Source organism: Schistocerca cancellata, chromosome 1, assembly GCF_023864275.1.
Source record: "Schistocerca cancellata isolate TAMUIC-IGC-003103 chromosome 1, iqSchCanc2.1, whole genome shotgun sequence".
Lineage (NCBI taxonomy): Eukaryota > Metazoa > Arthropoda > Insecta > Orthoptera > Acrididae > Schistocerca > Schistocerca cancellata.
The window spans coordinates 297,927,042-297,947,592 of record NC_064626.1 but is presented as its reverse complement, the minus strand read 5'-3'; the positions used below and the strand labels follow the sequence as shown (position 1 = coordinate 297,947,592).

Here is a 20,551-nt window from a genome sequence, read left to right as displayed (position 1 = left end):
TGTGTAAGGAATTCCACTGCTTTATAATTGAACTCCTGGAGGACACGGTTTTGAATGCCATAGTGTCCAGGGGCCTTCCTAGCTGTGGTACGCATGATGGCCCATTTGACTTCAGCTGTGCTAGCCTGTCGGATGTCGTTGCGCGATGGTTGGGCCAAGATGCGTGTAACCGCCTGGTCGGTCTCCAGTGTGAATGCTGGGTCTGAGGATCCAGGTTTGGAGAGAATGACGCTGCAAGTGTGAGGGCCATCAGTTTCTCTTTCTTCCGCTGAATATGCCGGTCCGTCGGGTCCTTGTAGCGGGTGTGTGTACAGTTTCTCCCTGATGAAGTGACGGGCCAGCCGCCACACGCTAGATCGCATGGTGTCCAGCACTTAGTTTCTGGTTCCATTTTTGTGTTTTGAATGTTTAGATTTTGTCCAGGATTATTCCCTGGAGCCTGTTCACGTGCTGTTTGAAGTGTTTTCGCCAGGTACGCTGCCAGTGTCGCCTGAGGCGGTTCCTCATTGAGATAAGGTCCAGGATTTCCTGGGTCAGTGCTGCACTGTGATGTTGTGGTGTGCAGATTGATATGGTGTCGGCCATTGCGTCTTGGACGGCGCTAGTGAGGGTTTCGACTGCCTCATCTGTTTGAGCTGTCTCGTTAATCGCGTGGATAGGTGCGATGCGACTGTCAGGCGTTTCCTTGAACAATGTCCAATTCGCGCGCCTGTAGTCTAACATCCTGCGTACTCGAGTACAGCTCACAGAAAGTGCATATAACGATGTGAAACTGTCAGAAGTCCTGCCTGATGTTGTTCAAGTCGCAAATCACATTCGCAATCTCTACGGTCTTGGCGATCCATCAGAGACCCAGTCTGCACTTTGTCCTTCTGTGATAGGTTCTTACTGATAACATAGTCTTGTCATCCGGGATAATTTTTTCCAGAAAAGTGTCCGCGTTTTGCATTTCAATTAAGTCGCGGCAGGCGTGCATGGGCAGTTTTTGTTGAGGAGTGAAGTTGTGCGGGACAAACTTTGCACACGCTTTTCTCCTTCATTTTGGAGAATGCTTTGAACACTTGATTTAGAGATGTTCCTCCATTGCGATTAGTGACACAAATGCTTTGACACACTACTTAACCCTAATGTGCCAACAATTTAAAAGAAATATAATTTTAAAATTTTTCACAAGATTTATATTTACCATAGTAACTAACAAACACCAGAAGAAATTGGAAAAAAGTAAATTCAATTGCAAGGACGTGGTTTCACTTTGGAACTACCGGGGTGTACAGTTTTCTACCACATGTCATCCCTGCATATGTTTGAAAGCAATTTCGCATTTTTTCCTAGGCACAGTCCTAACTCTCGAAACTTCCGTGAACTCATAGTGCCTAAAACAAATTTTAATCCTAAATAACAAGCAAACAGGACCGCAAAATTTAAGAAATGTATATCAAAAGTACACAATGTCTAAGTGGCTTCACCTCGAAATTACTCATACCAGTAGCACAAACTGGAAGTTACAAGAACGTTCGATATGCTTTCACTGCCAATGTTCTCAATACGACCACTATAAAAAACATGTCATAATTTCCTAGAATCAACTCAGCACAATACGAGCGCTGTGGGGTGGCTTCGAACGCTGTTAAGTGACTGCTGCAACGCGTTACATTCGTAGAAACCTCAGTGTGCCACTAGGTGTGTCTGCTTTGCAGTAACATCGGTAGTTTCAAGCTAAAAAGAGTTGTACTTCGAAACAAAAGGAATAAAATGTTTTGAGACGGAAACCACTGGGGGCTCAAAAGCCACCTGGTCAAAACTGATTGGTCGAATGCACATTTATGCGAATTTACAGTAAGTTAGTTAAAGCTGGGTCTGCAGTTACTGCGCTGACGCCACTTATACGTCAAAAATCTGTCTCTTAACTTTTTAGACGAACGGAGGAATCGTAAGTCGAGCAGCGCGGTATTATCGAAGGTTAAACATATTACTTTGCATTTTATTGGTTACGAAACATTGTCAAGAATGGCTGAGTTCCCCATGGAAGTTGATAATTGTTAACTGAAACGATGATGTTCACTACATTTCAAAGTTTCATTTTAATACGTGTACTATGTCAGTGACAGTTGTGGCTGCTCATATATGCTATAACTTCATTTTATAATCTGTAACATCATTAGTTCATTGCGTTATTATGAATTAATAAAGGTTTAACAATGCCGATAAATAAATTAAATTTCAGAATAAAATTCAGTTGTCAGTCACACAGTTATTTTTTTCACTTTACCTGTTTCAACAGAATGATCTGTCGTTTTCAGAAGCCTACAATAACTGGAATATTATAAATCATTCACACAAGTGAATTGCAAGGTCTAATGATTTATAATATTCCAAACTTTGTAGGCTCCTGAAGATGACATTAATCTGTTGAAACCGGTAGAGAGAAATAAAAATAATAGTGCAATTGACGACTGAATTTCATTCCGAAATATATACTACACTTGGGGTGGAAAATAACAGCTATCAATAAAATAATAAATTAAATATCTCGAAATTATTAAATCTTTTGCAGTGATTAAAACAGATTAAAAAATATTATAGTTCCCTAGTTTGTCGCAGCTACCAAATATACAAAAAAGCTCAAATTATGTTTCAAAGCATTAGTTTTGTTATGACAATCAGAAAACGAATAAATTGGTGCACTGAAACCAAATCGAAATATAAAATTAACGGAACAAAGAAGGAAAATGTTGCACAAGATGAGTTTCCGTAGAAGAGTGGTGGTTGAACAGCTTAGTGAGAGATGAGGTCAAATAGATTTTAATGACGTTCATCGCCAGAGAGAGAATAATATAGGGACAAATAGATGCAACCTTTTTCGCTAACAGTATGAGTATCAAGACGTTACTGTAACCCAAATCCCTTTTTCCGATTTTTCAATAATTTCCCAATAGGTGTGTAGCTTATAAAAACAAATGAGACTGATTGAACAGGTATTAAGACAGAATTTTCCCGCCAATCGACACCGAAAAATTTCAACCACAAAAAGACCTGTTGTGTGCAAATTTGGCTTATTGTAGACCTAAGAGGTTCGCAGAGTTCTTTGTGAGACAGACCAGTAAGCATAAATATTTCCACGCTTTGAGATTTCTATTTAGACGATTAACAAGACGTATGTTTGAGTCGTTGAACAATTATTCCGTAAAAAATCCCTGGTAATTTCACAAAATTTGAAAGCGGATAATTCCACAGCTCTGAAGATCTGTTAATTACTATATCATATCTTTAATTGATAAACAGATTTTCACAACATACGAACTTCTTTTTATTTAAAAACTAAGAGGGGAATGAACTGTTCTGCGTCGCCCCTCTCTCCAATGTATTGGTTATTCCCTCAGTCTGTGTAAACGAGTGACTTCATTAGGCACAATCACCTAATAGTCAGGGGCATCCGCTTTCATTGCAACAACCTAGGACATCGCGAGTTAAGAATGGTCTCGGGACCATTAAGGCCAGCTGTTTGTCATTTATGCACTCTTAATGTTACTTAGTAGCACTTATGTGACTACAACAGTAGTAAATTAAAAAAAAAACTTTTGCTTCAGTCACGAAACGCATGTTTCGTTAAACGTATGCCTTCAAATGCAGCAGTGTCTAAATCATGAGTTTGTCGTTTTCCACCGACTACAGCAGTCATCAGAAAAAGTTTCACTTACTGTATTCATTGACGGAAAAGGAATTATAGACAAAGAACGATCGATGACGAATTTTGGACACTGTTATAAGAAGTATCAGCGCAACTTTTCTGGGAACGTGAAGGGGGCGTGTTTTCACGGAATAGATGAAGGAAGTTGCGGCTTACATAAATTGCCACGGTGAAGCGAAAGGAGTAGGCACGTCCATCGTACAGAAGAATGGGACGATGCTCTGTGCTTCACACGTTACTCTGAAGATAATGGTAGGTGGTGCGCGGATGTAGCAATAAATGCTCAATCATTCAACAAAAAAGTACACTGATTGTGAAAATTATAAACTTAAATATACATGTCACTGAAATCTACCTACCACAAGTTAGCTAAGAATAGTTAGTAAATTTTGAGTGCAGCATATGTAACATAAATATGGAGAAGACACCGCAGAATTAAAGACCACAATGGCTTAATTTTAAATCTTATTTCATTCTGAGCCACGACCAGTTTCGAACAAACGTACATTTTCAGGTAGCAGACACTTCTGCGATTCGGTCTGCTGCTGAATTGGGTCAATGTTTTCTTCATTAGCTGTTGAGTGAATTACCAAGCGATCAGAAGTCAGTGACCTCAATGAGGATGAAATGGTGATACCTCAAAATGTGGCACTTTATGTGCCTCTAATCAGTGCCAGCAATATCTTCAGCGAAATTAATGCATAAAATAGAATGCGCTTAAAAGAATTTGCAGTTGCTGTCAGTGCAACATTTGTCGGGGCATCAAAGTGTCCGTCTCCACAAAGAATAAATGAAGCACTATATATAGGCTGTTCCGCTAGATAAACAGGTAAAGCTATCTGCAGATGTGTCTTCCAAGGGAACATCAAGAAAAGCTGCATTATATAGCACTGAGAGACAACCACATCTACCAAATGGATGGGCAAGACATGTAGTGTTACCCTCTGCATGAGCAGTAAAAAATGTTTTGAAGAGTAAAAAAAGGACAAAGATTTTCCTCCTGGTAAATAAAATATTAAACTGAGAAATATCTTTAGACATTTCACTTATATTCCGTGTATTCGTCACAACGCGTTGATCCTGAATATTTGCACAGTTTATTTAGACTATTCATACACACTGTTGTGTAACTGCAATGTTGAAACAATTCCACGCTTCATTACTGCCGAAAATATGATGTGGGCTGCTTGTAGTCATGTACACATCACGTACATGTAGCGAATGTTTATTCCACTAACGTTGCGTCTTCTATAGATATATCCCTTACACCGAAGAGATGGCACGGACTTAGCTCCGTTCATAGCACTCAACTTGACTAGAGAGAATCACTACAAATGATTGATATGCTGCTTGGCTGTTAAGAATGAGTATTTAAACGTATTTTAGAGATGCCATTACTCATTTTATTCTTTACGAGGAATATCCTTGTGGAATGTGTACCACTTGTGCGTATTCAGTGACACTGGATATGACACAAAACAGAAACAAAACATTGTTAAAATCAGCACTACTTACAACACGCACGTCTCTCTCCATGCACGTTCACCTTCACTCTGTCTAACCAACACTTGGTGTCGCGCCGTATTAAAGTATTTATTCTCGAAAGGTGGCCAATCAGAAGCCAGAAAATGGAATGCTTCTTCGGACGAGCGTGCTCTGGAAAGAAAAACTGGGGACTAGAAACGTATTTTTCAGTCGCTTCATATCTTTGAACAGAAACCAGTGCGCGATCAGAGCGCAATAGTTGTAAAAATGAGGATACTTTGGAAATATAAATATTGTACGAAAGGTTCTAGCCCTGTACCGTATTTATAGATCACATTGTGGATAACATTGTGGTAATTTAAGATGCAAGGTATATTGTTTACAGCTACTTCACATCATCATAGGTGGTATTGTGTACATCATTCATACTTCCTTAATCTCATTCTTGGATACTCCATGGCACCGTGCTGGATGGTCTGTGGCGCTCTGTCAAAGTCGCAACATTGGTTTTCAGCTTGCTTCCAATTCTGAAACAAGAATTTGTACCTCCAAAGATTTGTCCTAATTTTATATGAAGAGGTCCATTCATTTTTTTGGCGAATTAAAACCAGGCAGAGCCATCCATGGATTGTTGACACTGACGGTAACTATTTCGTCATGAATTATGTCGGCAGAAGTTGAGGATACTGTATTTAGAAACTGTTGGCATAAGCCAATGTCTACTTTAGACTGACACAGCTACAGTGGTACTCATGAGTAGTTGATGTCCTCGAACCTGAACTAAGTGGTCAGTGTTTGAAGAGGTCCATTCGTCAATTCCAGGTCTGCTCAACGTTGTAATTTGGTTTGATGAGTTTCTCATCAAGCTTCAGTGATGGGTTCTTGGATTTCAGTATCTTTTTTTTCTGGCGGCTGAAGTGCCCATATGAGGGCAGGTGAGTGTTACAGCGACGTTTCTACCATTGTGTTAGCAGAGTTCTTTTTGTCTTCAGCTGAGGAAGGTGGATGCTTGATAACGCTGGCAACCATTTCAGAGGTGTCAATTTGGTGGTCCCTGGTACTGTCCTGGGTGTCAACTTTAGCAGTATGTACACTGTTCATCCACAGAGCACCGTAGTATTGCGCAACTGGGTAGACCAAGGCAAAGGCTGATGCAACGACATTACGCTTCCCGTATAGTGCACTATTTGACTGAATGTCTCCCAATAGACTAACATCATGTTACAGATTTGGCAGGTCTTAGAATAGTGCCAGTTACCCTAAAATATTACAGTGTGGCGTGTGTTTGTTGTAGAGAACAACTGCCCCAACATTGTGGCGCGGCGAGGCTGGGGAGCACGTCCGGCGAAGCAAGTGGAGTACATCATCAAGCCAGTGCAGTATGTCGTCATCCAGCACACCGTCTCGCCCATCTGCACCTCCATGAACGCCTGCGCCGAGCGCGTGCGCAGCATCCAGGCGCAGCACATGACCAACCTCAAGTTCGAGGACATCGGCTACTCGTGAGCACCATTGCAGCTATGCCATTCTAAAGTAGACACCGACTTCCGCCAACATTTGCTAAGCATGATGTCTTCAACTCCTTCAGCCATAATTCATGACTAAATGGTATCAAACGACCGCAATTTTTCAGCAAGCGACCACATTGCCATCACAGTGTCGAGAACAACCGCTTCAGTTCTCTCCTGCCTATACACCAGTAAAGTCACTTGGCGATGGGAACTGCTGCTAGTTTGTTGGATCGTACCTTACGCTACGGCCCACTGGGCAATCACTTTGTTAGCGCACCTCATGATGGCAACGTGGTCGCTTTCCGAAATAATGTGGCCGGGGGGCGCTGACTTCGCGCTGTTCCCCTGTGAAATATTTCGTCTGTGTGACAAGCTTTCTAGCGGATTTGATAGACAGCTCTACAGATGTGCTCCATCTGGGCACCTATTTATGCATAAAATGAATCAAAAAAATGAATAAAATGTTGTCCGCTTTATTTGAACGAGCAATGGATACAAATTCGGTACAGGCTAATAATTTCATGCATGACGACAGCTTCAGGCCGGCTACGGTTACACAAATAATGAACACTATGATACACTGCAAATCAGTGAATAAAATTGAAGTCCATCGTATTGCCATTAGAAAGTCAGCTGCTATCAAACGCCGAACACAGTCCAACCTCGCAGCATAGTTCATCAACAAGAGGGCAGTAAACGCGCGTGTTGTCAGCATGTAGACTGACAAAAGAGCCTTGAAACTTCTTTATTTAAATGATTCTCTGTACTTATATTGCTGAATGACTGAGAAGAAGTAACTTCTACGTTATTTGATGCTGAAGCTGGTGAGTGAAACTGAGCGTACTCTCTCTTTACTTGTTCTTATCATGTCAACACTGACCTACGATATCCTAGCGCAACGCAATCTGACTGCTCAAAAAAAAAAAAAAAAAAAAAACCCTTACTTCAAATAATTCAAAGGAATGGCCCTGACTAAAAAGAAATCCTAACAATAACCTATACATTCCATTAATCACTTACCTCACAAAAATCTTCATTACACGAACTACTGCAATACAGCGAGTGTCAATACTGCCAGCTAAATAAAAGATTCCGACTACTAAAGTCACTAACTACTAATAGGCATATGGTTAACAAAGAAAAGATTTTGCTGCAAACCAAATAATGTATTTTTTACCTTAATGATGTCACATCCAGTTGAAACACGATTATGAATCGTCATTGACATCCAGTACAAAGGTATATAATCATGAATAATACAGTCTCAAAGTCAGATACTTCCAGATTGTTAGCTTACGCTAATACTTCAGACCTCTACCCTTCATCAGTATAACTTCTCACATCTGATATCCATCACCGCTGGCTGTTCACCTCGAACTGCCCAACACTACTGGCCATTAACTTCAAACAGTCCAACCAAACACAGTCTCTTACAAAGGAAGAGCAGTCAGAGATCCAAGGCAAAGCGCTACACAGCGCTGCCAATACAGAAGCAACCCACTTACAACCTTACGGTCTCGGAAATTCAGTTCAGGATGAGACTTCGCAGGTTAGTAGTACACCTCAAGGGAGTTATCATAAAAGCTGTAAAGCGCACTAGCTAGTAGATTCCGAGGAAAAGACCTCTTAAAGTTTTACGTGCAGCTCGTATGCCAGTCAATATATAGGCTATGGAAGTACAGCAAAATCGCTTTAGCGACTCGCTTGCTAGAGGCTAGATCTTGCCGTCGGGTAACATTTTGTTCCTTTTAATTGTTTTGAAAATTAAAACTTTTAAATAAAGTTAATGACCTAAAATATTATTTTCTAAAACTTGGAAGCTAACGACGGAAATGACAATCGACGTTCTCAACCGTTGCTTAAAGGCTCACGCAGGAAAAGAAATGAAACATATTTTGGGTGACACAAAGTCTTAGTCGCAAAATTCAGGAGACGTACGCTCCAAGAAGACTGAGAAAGATGATTTTCTCGTGCATATCTATAAAAAATAACTAAGAACTTTATCTTACAAACTACCTTAAGCCCTGTCGAGCACTGACGGCGAGTGGAATGTAAAGAACGTAAAACGAGTCTTACATCCTCCACTATCCAACACGCGGTAACTCGGGCCCTGCTGGTGTTGATGTAACTGTTCATGCAACTCTGACGACGCCGACAAATGCAGTCAATCAACCTCACGCATCCATTTGACCAGTAGTGGTTATAGAGCAGGCAATATCTGATCGGATGTTTCCAGACACGTGTTAGTGGACATTCAAATGGGGTGTATACAACCTTCGCCTTTATGATGGGTTCAGTTCTTCTGGAGATACTTTCAGTGAGGTGTCTGAATTTCCGTGGAGGAATGGCAGCCCACTCTTCCTGAAGAGCCGAAACGAGAGAGGGTATCTGTTTGGTGGGTCTGGAATAAAGTCGACATTTGGACTCATTCCAGAGCTGTTCCATTGGGTGCAGGTCCGGATTTCGGGCAAGCCAGTCCATTTCAGGGAAATTAGTCCACAAAGCATTGCCTGCTGCTTTAACAGAGGGCATTGACATGTTGATGTGACCAGTCGTCTCCGAACTGTTCCTCTACTGTACGCAGCACACAATGCTGTAAAATGTGTTCAAACCTTTCTACATGTAGCATTTCCTTAAGCGCAGTAAGAATACTACATCCTCTCCACGAGAAACAGCCTCATACCGTAAAAACACCACCTCTGTAGCTCACTGCTAGCACTACAAGTGATGGCAGGTAACATTCTCCAGGCTTTCGCCGAACTGAAACGCTTCCATCGGATTGCCACAGGCCTAAGTCATCACTTATAATCTTCCACTGTCCAGTGCGCGCCGCTCATTACACCTCAAGTGAAGCTTTAGCTTTGTCTACAGGAATGGCTTATGACGAGCTCCTCGACCATTGTAGCCCATTTTTTAAAACTCCCTACGCACAGAAATTGTGCTAGATTGGACTGGCGGTGTCGCTTTGGAACACAAGAAGGCTTCCTTCAGTTGATTTCATGCGATTTTCTTATAACCACATTTCGCCACAATGCTCGACGGTCCCTGTCCATAAGCACATGAGATCTGCTTGGGCTTGATACAGGTAAGCTTGGCCTTCACGTTTCCACTTCACAATTCCATCACCAATAGTCGACTTGGGCAGCTTTAGTTGATCCATAATGTCCCAGAGAGTTATGTTACTCAGGTAGTATCCAATGAGTAGTTCACATTAGAGGTCGATGGACACTCCTAATCGGCCGATTATGCAGTTACATATGAGAAAAAGTACCACCACAACTGTATCTTGAGAATGTATTTGTCTCAAACGACTATTTTCGGCGGCACATTATCGCCATCCCATGTGTGCTAGTAACAAGGACTCCACACTAAATGCGCCAAGGAAATCTAATATTCTTTTGGCAGTCCTGGATCCTGAGAATGGCAACAATGTGCCTCCGAAAATTGTCGTGGGACAATAAAAACATTCTCAAGATACAGCTGTGGTGGTACTTTCTCTCATATATATCAGCTGAAGTCCCTCGTCCTGCAGTAGGATGGATATACATAGATTCTGCTTCTACTGCTTCGCTACAGACAGCAAAATACTCCCCGGCTCCTGGGACATATAATGGTAAATTACGCAACAAATATGGGTGTCCGCATCCATCTGATCATATATGGTACACTGGTGATTAAGTGATAGGATATGGTTGTTTTCGTCTTAACGGCACTCTCGCGAGCTCTGTTGGAAGTACAGCATTTTTTCATCTCTGCAACTTTTCAGATGAATGGATAACGTTACATAGCTATCTGTCAAATAAAAATAAATACGTTCTCTTGATCCACTGGAAACAAATTTTATCCTGCATACGAACCAATATCCTGAGAACAAGCTATTTTATGCGTTCTAATCTTCATTTCGGATGAGGTTTTCGAGGTTTTTACAAAAACAAAACAAAAACACTGCAAAATGAGTTGTACAAAAAGTATCTCGAAAAATTACGTTTAAAAATTATTCACTTTTGCGTACATCCGAAACAATTACGGAAACAGTTTTTCCCGTTCTGATTTCAGCACTTCAATGAAACAGTTCTGGCAAAATTCTATAGCACCTTGAGGGTGATAATCGTTGCCCATGCATTTTTTGTTTGGCACAAGGGACAAACAGAAATCGTTAATCGACAAATTAGATGTCTTTCTCCGCCAAATACACTGTGATCAAAAGCATTCGGACACCCCCAAAGACATGTTTTCAAATTAGGTGCATTGTGCTGCCACCTACTGCCAGGTACTCCATATCAGTTACTCAGTCGTCATTAGACATCGTGAGAGAGCAGAATAGGGCGCTCCGCGGAACTCACGGACCACGAACTTGGTCAGGTGTTTAGATGGCGTGGCGGACCACATCAAACCAGTCAGAACACTGACTAAAGTCCTAAAGGCATGAAAGTGGCCTAAATTCATCGTCATATCAGTGAAGTGGAGGGAGAAAACATAAAAAGTGATGATATGGTACGGTATTGGGCGAAAGCGTTTAAAAATGACCTTTCGAATGTGCGTGATGAGGAACGAAGAGGGCGACCTTCATCTACATCTACGTGATTACTCTATTCACAATAAAGTGCCTGGAAGAGGATTCAATGTACCACCTTCAAGCTGTCTCTCTACCGTTCCACTCTCGAACGGCGCGCGGGAAAAACGAGCTCTTAAATTTTTCTGTGCGAGCCCTGATTTCTCTTATTTTATCGTAATCATCATTTCTCCCTATGTAGGTGGGTGCCAACAGAATGTTTTTGCTATCGGAGGAGAAAGATGGTGATTGAAATTTCATGAGAAGATCCTGTCGCAATGAAAAACGCCTTTGCCACTCCAGGTCACGTATCATGTCTGTGGCACTATGTCCCTTATTTCGCGATAATACAAAACGAGTTGCCCTTCTTTGAACTTATTGTCATCCGTCAGTCACACCTGATGCGAATCCCACACCGCTCAGCAGTACTCCAGAATAGGGCGGACAAGCGTAGTGTAAGCAGTCTCTTTAGTAGACCTGTTGCACCTTCTAAGTGTTCTGCCAATGAATCGCAGTTTTTGGTCGGCTCTACACACACATCATCTATGTGATCGTTCCAGTTTAGGGTATTTTTAATAGTAATCTCTAAGTATTTAGTTGAATTTAGAGCCTTCAGATTTGTGTGATTTATCGCGTAATAGAAATTTAGCGGATTTCTTTTAGTACTCACGTGAATAACTTCACACTTTTCTTTAATCAGGGTCAACTGCCACTTTTTGCATCACACAGATATCTTGTCTAAATCATTTTGAAATTCGTTGGTCATCTGATGAATTTACAAGACGGTAAATGACAGCATCATCTGCAAAAAATCTAAGACGGCTACTGAGATTGTCTCCTATGTCGTTAATACAGATCAGGAACAGTAGAGGGCCTATAACACCTCCTTGGGAACGCCGGATATTATTTGTGTTTTACTCGATGACTTTCCGTCTGTTACTAACTGTGACCTTTCTGACAGAAAATCACGAATCCAGTTGCACAACTAAGGCTATATTCCATAGGCACGCAGTTTGGTTAGAATCTTGTGAGGAACGGTGTCGAAAGACTTCTGGAAATCTAAAAATATGGAATCAATTTGAAACACCCTGTCGATAGCACTCATTACTTTGAGTATAAAGAGCTAGTTGAGTTTCACAAGAACGATATTTTCTGAATCCGTGCTGACTACTTGTCAATAAATCGTTTCCTTCGAGGTACTTCATAATGATCGAATGCAGTATATGTTCCAAAACCCTACTGCAATTCGACGTTAGTGATATGGGCCTATAATCCAACGGGTTACTCCTATTTCCCTTTTTGGCCATTGGTGTGACTTGAGCAATTTTCCAGTCTTTAGAAACGGATCTTTCTGTGAGCGAACGGTTGTATATAATTGCTAAATGTGAAGCTATTGTATCAGCATACTCTGAGAGGAACCTGCCTAGTAAACAATGGGGACCGGAAGCCTTGCTTTTATTAAGTGATTTAAGCTGCTTTGAGACACCGAGGATATCTTTTACTAAATTTCTCATCTTGGCAGTTGTTCTTGATTGGAATTCAAGAATATTTACTTAGTCTTCTTTGGTGAAGGAGTTTCGGAAAACCGTGTTTAATAACTGTGCTTTAGTGGCACTGTCATCAGTGACTTCACCATTGTTACCGGGCAGTGAAGGTATCGATTGTATCTTGCCACTGGTGTGCTTTATGTATGACCAGAATCTCTTTGGGTTTTCTGCCAGATTCCGAGACAGAGTTTCGTAGTGGAAATTATTAAAAGCATCTCGCATTAAAGTACGCGCTATATTTCGAACATCTGCAAAACTTTGCCAGTCTTGGGATTTTGCGTTCTTTTAAATTTTGCATGCTTTTTTCGCTGCTTCTGCAACAGCGATCTGACACGTTTTGTGTATCATGGGGGCTCAGTACCATCACGTCTTAATTTGTGGTATACATCTCTCAATTGCTGTCGATATTATTTGGCGCAGAAGATTGATGAAAGATTCAGAGAGAAGACCCTTTACGACTTCAACGTAATGAGACGAGTTTCCTCATATGTCAGGAAGTGTGCTTTACGCAACTGTTGCCTAACCAGGCGGCAGATTTCTACAAATGTAGTATTCTAGAACTACAATAAAAATAAAAATTCGTGTGGCTCACTGGGCTGGTGCAAATCTTTCTGTTGGACGCCATTTGCGTGTCGCTAACCTACTCCAGTTATCAAACCAGGGAGAGGAAACTTGCAGTTTAACGTGGAATATGAACCACGTTTCGTTTCTGGTGACTTGTCGCATCCTTGAGAGGTGAAGACTATGTCCGACCGGGATTCGATGCTTTTTTCTTTTAACCTTCATAAAACTTAATCAGTTTAGTATACACATGCAAACAGAAAAAGTTATTAAGAAATGTAACATTACTTTTCGTTTGATTTTTTAAAAGGAAAAAACTTTTAATTCTGTTTCATTGAATACCTCTTTGGTGTTTAGAGTTCGTTTTCTTTTTGGATACTTTTCCTTGCGTTTGTGTTTGGAATGCTTTGTCAGCTGTAAAGTTCTCGAGTTAAGTTTGTTGACTTCTTTCCTCACTGTGCGAATTTTTGTTTGCCGTTTACTGTCAACAAATAAATAATTTTGTTGCTAGCATACAGATTCTTGTAGGGTACAAATGCATGAGAGTAGGTTGACAGTCTTCACTGTTAATTTGCGGCGGAATTTTTAGTATATTTTAATTTTTTCTAAGACTTCACCTTGGAGATCCTTAATTTATATGGAAAAGATGACACGTAGGGGCAATACAAATAAGTTATGGTCGTAATAAAACTCACAATTTTAACATTGTCAAGAATTTGGTAGGGAGATCATGAGTCACAACAAAACCTAAATAAAGGGAATATCGGGAAATACGTATACAGTGGCAGTTAAATAACTTAATGTTTAGAGGGATTAGGCATGAGATTTTAGGGTAGAATTTAGCTTTTTTATGGGTGCGTTTTAACATTGTAATATTTTAACGCAGATTTTATTAGAGGAAGTGATCTCCACTCTGTTTCGTCACTCGCTTCACCGCTAGATCACCGGACCCAACTATTCAAAAGCTGCTTGTAGGATACCATAAGTGCTTAATATTGGCGGGAATTATGTATAAAAGTAGGTTAAAGCACAGGCTTTCAACTAAAAATAAAATTGGTTAGAAAAGTCTACTTGTTACATTTTCTACTTGTTATATTTTTATTTCAAAACTGTACTTAAAACACGACTTGTATAATCGTTCTTCGACTGTTAGGTCCTACGTGCATACTACTATTTCTTAATATATTTAAATATTTTGCAAGCTGGTCTCTCGTGACAGGAAAAAGAGCGTCAAAATTTTAAAAATATTACTCTTTTGAAAATATTTCGGCGAACTATTTAGAAAATAGATATTTCATTTCAGACGTTTTGTACGGGTCGCTGTATAAACAGTTCTTTCAGTACACTGGGTGTTCCTGGACAACTGATGAACATCCAGCGAAATGACAGGAACGATCATTCGAAACAAAAGTCTAGTAATCATCTACTCTAAAATGCATATCTTAAGAACTATGAGCACTTCCTCAGCAGAAGAAAATTATTTGACAGTGGTCATAACTCTTAAGGTACACATTTTAGAGCCCATGTTTAGGCCTACTAGACTCTTGCTTCAAATGATCGTGTCATATCCCTGAATATGACCATTTCTCATGGACACTCTGTATGTGAAGTATCAATACACGACTGAGAATAAAATTCTTCATAAATAACTCAGGACATATAAAAAATCAATTATTACTTTTTAACTTCGGAAATCACTTCAGGATGGTTTGTGAAGTACCAAATAATACAATCAAATGCAACATATTGACTTTGAGTAACAGCAAATTTACAGTAGTAGTTGAGTCGACTGCGGCCAGAACAATAACTAGTTACTGTATCCGCTATTTCTTATTCATTAAGAATGGAACAACAGATTTTGTGTAGCCTTGAGCTGCTCCTAGGGGTGGATTGTCATCGACCCGGTGACCTTTGAATATGGCGTCATGAATTTTCCTTGCTGCGCAAAGAACAGCCGTCAACGTCGATGGATCTCAGAGACGTTCGCGCGGCAAAAGAAGACGCTAAAACCCTCAAAGACTTTGTAGTTTGAATTAAAACTAGTATTACGATGAAAAATCCTCAACATAAAATGTATCATAGGTCGTAGAAAAGTATATATCACGTAGGCGCACAATTCTTTAGTGGTAGTCCACAAAAATCTTTGTCGCTACGCCTTGTACGGAAGTGAAACGCCGAAGCATTTGAAAGGTGGTGCTACGGAAGAGTGTCGAGGAGCAGATAGGTAGATCGATTAACTAATGGGCAGATACTGAGCCGAGGTGGGGAGAAAGAAATTTATGGCTCAATACGACTAAAAGGAGGAGTCAGTCGATAGGACACACATCCTGCAGCATCAGACAATAAATTTGATAATGGGGGGAAGTGTGGGGGAAGGGGACAAAGGTTCAGCTACAGTAAGCAGATTAAAATAGTAGGTTGTAGCAGTTATGGAGAGCTAAAGAGGATTGCAAAGGATCCACTAACATGGAGGGCTGCAACAAGTCAGTCATTGTCCTGAAGATAACAATATGACAGTTTGTAAAAACTTAAATGGGCGACAGTGGGTCAATGTAACATAATAATTACCAGGCGACCAACAACTAATATTCTAAGGTTCAACGCGCTTCCGAAACTCAGACTTACATCTGTGTGGTTCCAGTATGGCAGATACCGCGCGGGTAACGGCAGATAAGCGGTTCTCGTCGTGTGCCGTGCGCGCCCACCAAAGTGAACGCCCACAGCGTTGCGTCTGCAGCAGCGGGAACTCCCGGTTCGGCAGCTGCCTTGACGGCACAAACATCCGGCTCCATTCAGCCTCCTGCAGCTCACTGGCCCAGCCACTTCCTGCTCTTCGTGTAAAAAGTATTTGTGTCTGTTCTTCCGAGACGCTTCTGTTGTGCTGTATAAATCTGTTTCTTCTACACCTATCCATTAATCTGGCTTTCTCTACCCTACGTAATACTTTTAAAGATTCCTCGATGATTCTGGTATTGTGACTGTGGTTTCGTAGATACGCACTAAATGAGAATTTACAGTTCTCGTTTGTTTGTGCGCTCTCTGAACCTGGAGGAGAGACTTCTACCTGTCTGTCCTACTTTGAAAGTTTCACATTCCCCATATTTGATTTTATAGATTGCTGATCGTGTAAATGGTTTTGTTTTGTGGCTGGTGTGTCTGAATGTTGTCCCTACTTGTCTGTTAGTGTGGAACCCGATTAGTACTTTTTTTTTACGAAAATCATAGATTGTTCAGTGTGACATGGCACTGTATTAAAGTAAAGCAATGTATTTCATTTTTTCTGGGTCTGCTCCTCGTGTTAATGTTATTTCTTTATCTGGATTGTCGTTTTTTCCCGGTAATTTAGTGTACATTTTGTCTACCATTTTGCTACTAGCCGTTATTTGTTGCTACATGTTTTAGTATACATAACTCTTCGGTAATCTTGTTGTGTTCTTATGGGTATTAATGAGTCTGATGGCTATGTTGTGAAGAAGGGCTCTCTAGTGTGTTTGAGTGGCACGAACTGTTTTGGATTATGCTGTCGTTATAGTTTATACGTTGCTTTACGCTGTTAATGAATATTGCAAAGAAAATTGCAACTTAACTCTGGTTTTTTATCTGTACAGAAAAACAAAATAAATTTATCATCAATGGGCGTATGTCCCTACTGGTAGTGAGCGTCTTTCAGCTCCAGTGGGGGGTGCTGTTCACATGGAACACACTTTTATAAAAATAAAAAGTTGTTTAAATATTGCCAATTCACAACAAAATATAAAACAAATATTGTTGTGGAATCTCAACTCTATGTGCAGTGTTATAAGTACCTCTGGCGTTCTAGAAGATGACTGCTTGAAAACTAAAAGATGTACACAAAGTCGACATATATCAATGTCTGCGGCGTACATATAGGTTTATAATTAGCATTAAAGCTTTCAGTGTGGACGCCACTTGTCACTACAGGGGGAAGAACATTGTATGTGCGTGCGTACGTGCGTGCGTGCGTGCGCGCGCGCGCGCATGCTTACTATGAGGTTTTGTGTGAGCTGTTTAGCATACCGCCTAAGAAGCTATAAGCCTGATCCCCGGCGACCTACGTGAAAAGGAAGCTCCCCATCACTCAAATTTTTAGAGAAACAATGTAACACAACGGATAAATTTTGATTGAATGAAAACGACTAAGGGTGGACCAGTTCAGCATGAACATATGGGTACCACACGTCAGATACATTAATAAAGGGCTCATCTAACTACCAATGAAACTAGCAGTTCCTGTAACAATTTGATTTATCATCATTAGACATTTAAATAAAATTCTTTACCTACCGAATCGAGCATATAAACATGTAATAATTGGACAATGTTGTAATCATGTACTATAGACTTGGTACAGGTGGCTAGGCACATGAAAGCGTAAGAATGTGGTCAATGACCGCAAAAATTTTTAGTGATGTGAAGGAAAAACCTGGAAAAAGAAGTACGAACAATAGATTTACCAAGATGCGTGATGGGAGCAACTAGCTGACCGCGAATGTTGAAACTGTGCAGTTAAACCCTTATGTAAATAGCTTCGCATCTCCCTTAGCTTGGTGATTGTTTCGCTGGCTCACAGTTAGCGCTCTTAGAAGAAATGAGTGTAGAAGACGACTGCAGTGGCGATTGGAAATTCTGAGTCCATTTCGATGTCTGTACTCTGCTCTAAGTCTCAGACATTTCTCTCTATGGCTGCCTTAAATGCAACGTTCATAAATTGCTCGGGGCAAGTGGCTTCTTTAGTCCCTACAGCTAATGTGTTCTGACTTCCTGAAATATAGCTGGTTCTGCTAGCGTAGAACTCTCGCCGGCCGATTGCAGCAGATCTTGCGAAATCAGACAATAATTTTATAAAAAAAGTTTAACAAATTCCTACTCTTCGGGTTTCGTCATGGTTAACAAATAATGGTGTGATACAAGAAAGATAAAACGCTTTCCCACCATATCACAGGCTTCCAACCCCCAGCCAAGCCAAAACGTTTTCATGCAGACACGCACAGGAAAATATGCCTTCTGCCAAAAAATTACTGTGGGCCAGCTGGAGTCCTTCTGACTGGAATGTAAACTGACATTCCTTCATGGAAATATTGTGAACAATAGGACGGTCAGCTGGATCTGAGATCTTTATCTTATCAAAAAGGATCCCTTTCAGCGTCTCACGCGATGCCGTTTTATGGAACGCAGGCTGCCCTCCTACACCTGCTGTGCAGAGATAGGACATTGTGACTTTATATTAAGAAACTAAAAACCGGTCTCTATTGCGAAAAAAGCACCTAGTATTAAGTGTTAACCCAGATTTCGGCGTAGATAACTACACCTTCTTCAGAACAACAATAAAAACCGCATAGCTATGGTGTTCTTCTTAGCCACTTGCGGGTTTTATTGTTCTGAAGAAGGTGTAGTTATCTACGCCGAAACCTGGGTTAACACTTAACACTTAATACTAGGTGCTTTTTTCGCAATCGAGGCGGGTTTTTAGTTTTTTAATATGTTAACCAACGATTGTAGAGGCGCTGCGGTGTTGAAGGTTCTTAACATCGTGACTTCCTCGTTCTTTACCTGCTCGGTGTTGCTTTCAGTGCTGAATATATTTGACACCTTGGTCCTTTTACGTTAACGTTACTATCGTGAGCCAGCTAAAGAAAGCACCCAACGCTGCAGAAAAATCAGTTCCCTTCACCATGATAAAAAGAAAGGAGAAACAGAGTAATTAGCTGTGCACTCATTAGCAGTAGTGAATACTGTTGCAGTTCTTATCACACATTAGACTCGATTACAGTGACAATTGTGTTGTGCATGATACATCATAAAATAGGTTCAAAAATGGTTCAAATGGCTCTGAGCACTATGGGACTTAACTTCTAAGGTCATCAGTCCCCTAGAACTTAGAACTACTTAAACCTAATTAACCTAAGGACATCACACACATCCATGCCCGAGGCAGGATTCGAACCTGCGACCGTAGCGGTCGCGCGGTTCCAGACTGTAGCGCCTAGAACCGCTCGGCCAACCCGGCCGGCCTAAAATAGGTTGCATGACGGTTTGGGTATAAACTGTCACGAAACACTATCTGCAGGCATGAACAAATTCTATGCGAAAATGCAAAGCGGATGATTCGTCTAAATGTTCTGACACACCTGTCCACTAGCGAAGCTGTGCCACAGTGCATACTACGCATCGAAACTTGGAGAGACGCTGTAGCCACTGGTACATGTCATTTCTCTGTAGGTCTTACAGTTTTTATGCAGTTGTCTTCTGAAACACTGGAGGTGCTCACGAGTAACCCTGTATTTAGTTTTTAATATGCATTACAGCTTTTGTCTCTGTTTGTACAATAGCAGATGTGGCATTACCTTGGCTCGCCGTCCAGTTGGCGCTGGGTACTGAGAGGTACGGCCGTGTTGCAGGTTCCTGGTGGGAGGCGACGGCAACGTGTACGAGGGGCGAGGCTGGCACAAGCAGGGCGCGCACACGCGCGGCTACAACAAGAACTCCATCGGCATCGCCGTCATCGGCGACTTCACAGGTGAGCCGGCGCCTCCAGCTACCGTCTCCCGCTGCGCTCTCCACTGCATTGGTGCCGTATGTTGACCTCTCCTATGACCTCTGACGTGTAGAACACGGCAAGTGTCTTAACTCGGTTCCCCAGAAACTCCGCTCTGTGGGAGAGGAATCAAAATAAACGAACATGTATCTCGGTTTATTGGTACATACTCAACTGTTTCTGAAAAAACGACAGTCAAAGTTTTTGAGGCATTTTCGAGGTACTTCATGTGCCCTTTGTCGAGCAATATCGTCAGACTAAGTTGTGGAGAGACATAGATTTTTCTTTAAATTTTGCCCATTATTACGTTTATTTTGCTTTAATTTTCCCTTTGTTATCTCTATTTTTGTTTTTCACTTATAAGTGGTTCAAATGGCTCTGAGCGCTATGGGACTTAACATCTGAGGTCATCAGTCCCCTAGAACTTAAAACTACTTAAACCTAACTAACCTAAGGATATCACACACATCCATGCCCGAGGCAGGATTCGAACCTGCGACTGTAGCAGTCGCGCGGTTCCGGACTGAAGCGCCTAGAACGCACAGCCACACCGGTCGGCCTTTCATTTATGCTGGGTGGTTATAATTAAACTTTCAAACCGCTGTAGAAATACCACTGGTCAGGATGACTTCAAATTTCAACGGAATA

General features: G+C 41.1%; 1 protein-coding gene across 1 annotated transcript in view; it reads left to right on the top strand.

Annotated features, from left to right (window-relative positions):
* Window positions 1–20,551, top strand: part of LOC126171836 (peptidoglycan-recognition protein SA-like) — an 81,270-nt gene that overhangs the window by 22,005 nt on the left and 38,714 nt on the right. Inside the window, exons 2-3 of the mRNA XM_049920829.1 lie at window positions 6,471–6,678; window positions 19,767–19,885. Coding sequence (XP_049776786.1) covers window positions 6,471–6,678; window positions 19,767–19,885 — 327 coding nt within the window. The remainder of the gene's footprint in view (window positions 1–6,470; window positions 6,679–19,766; window positions 19,886–20,551) is intronic.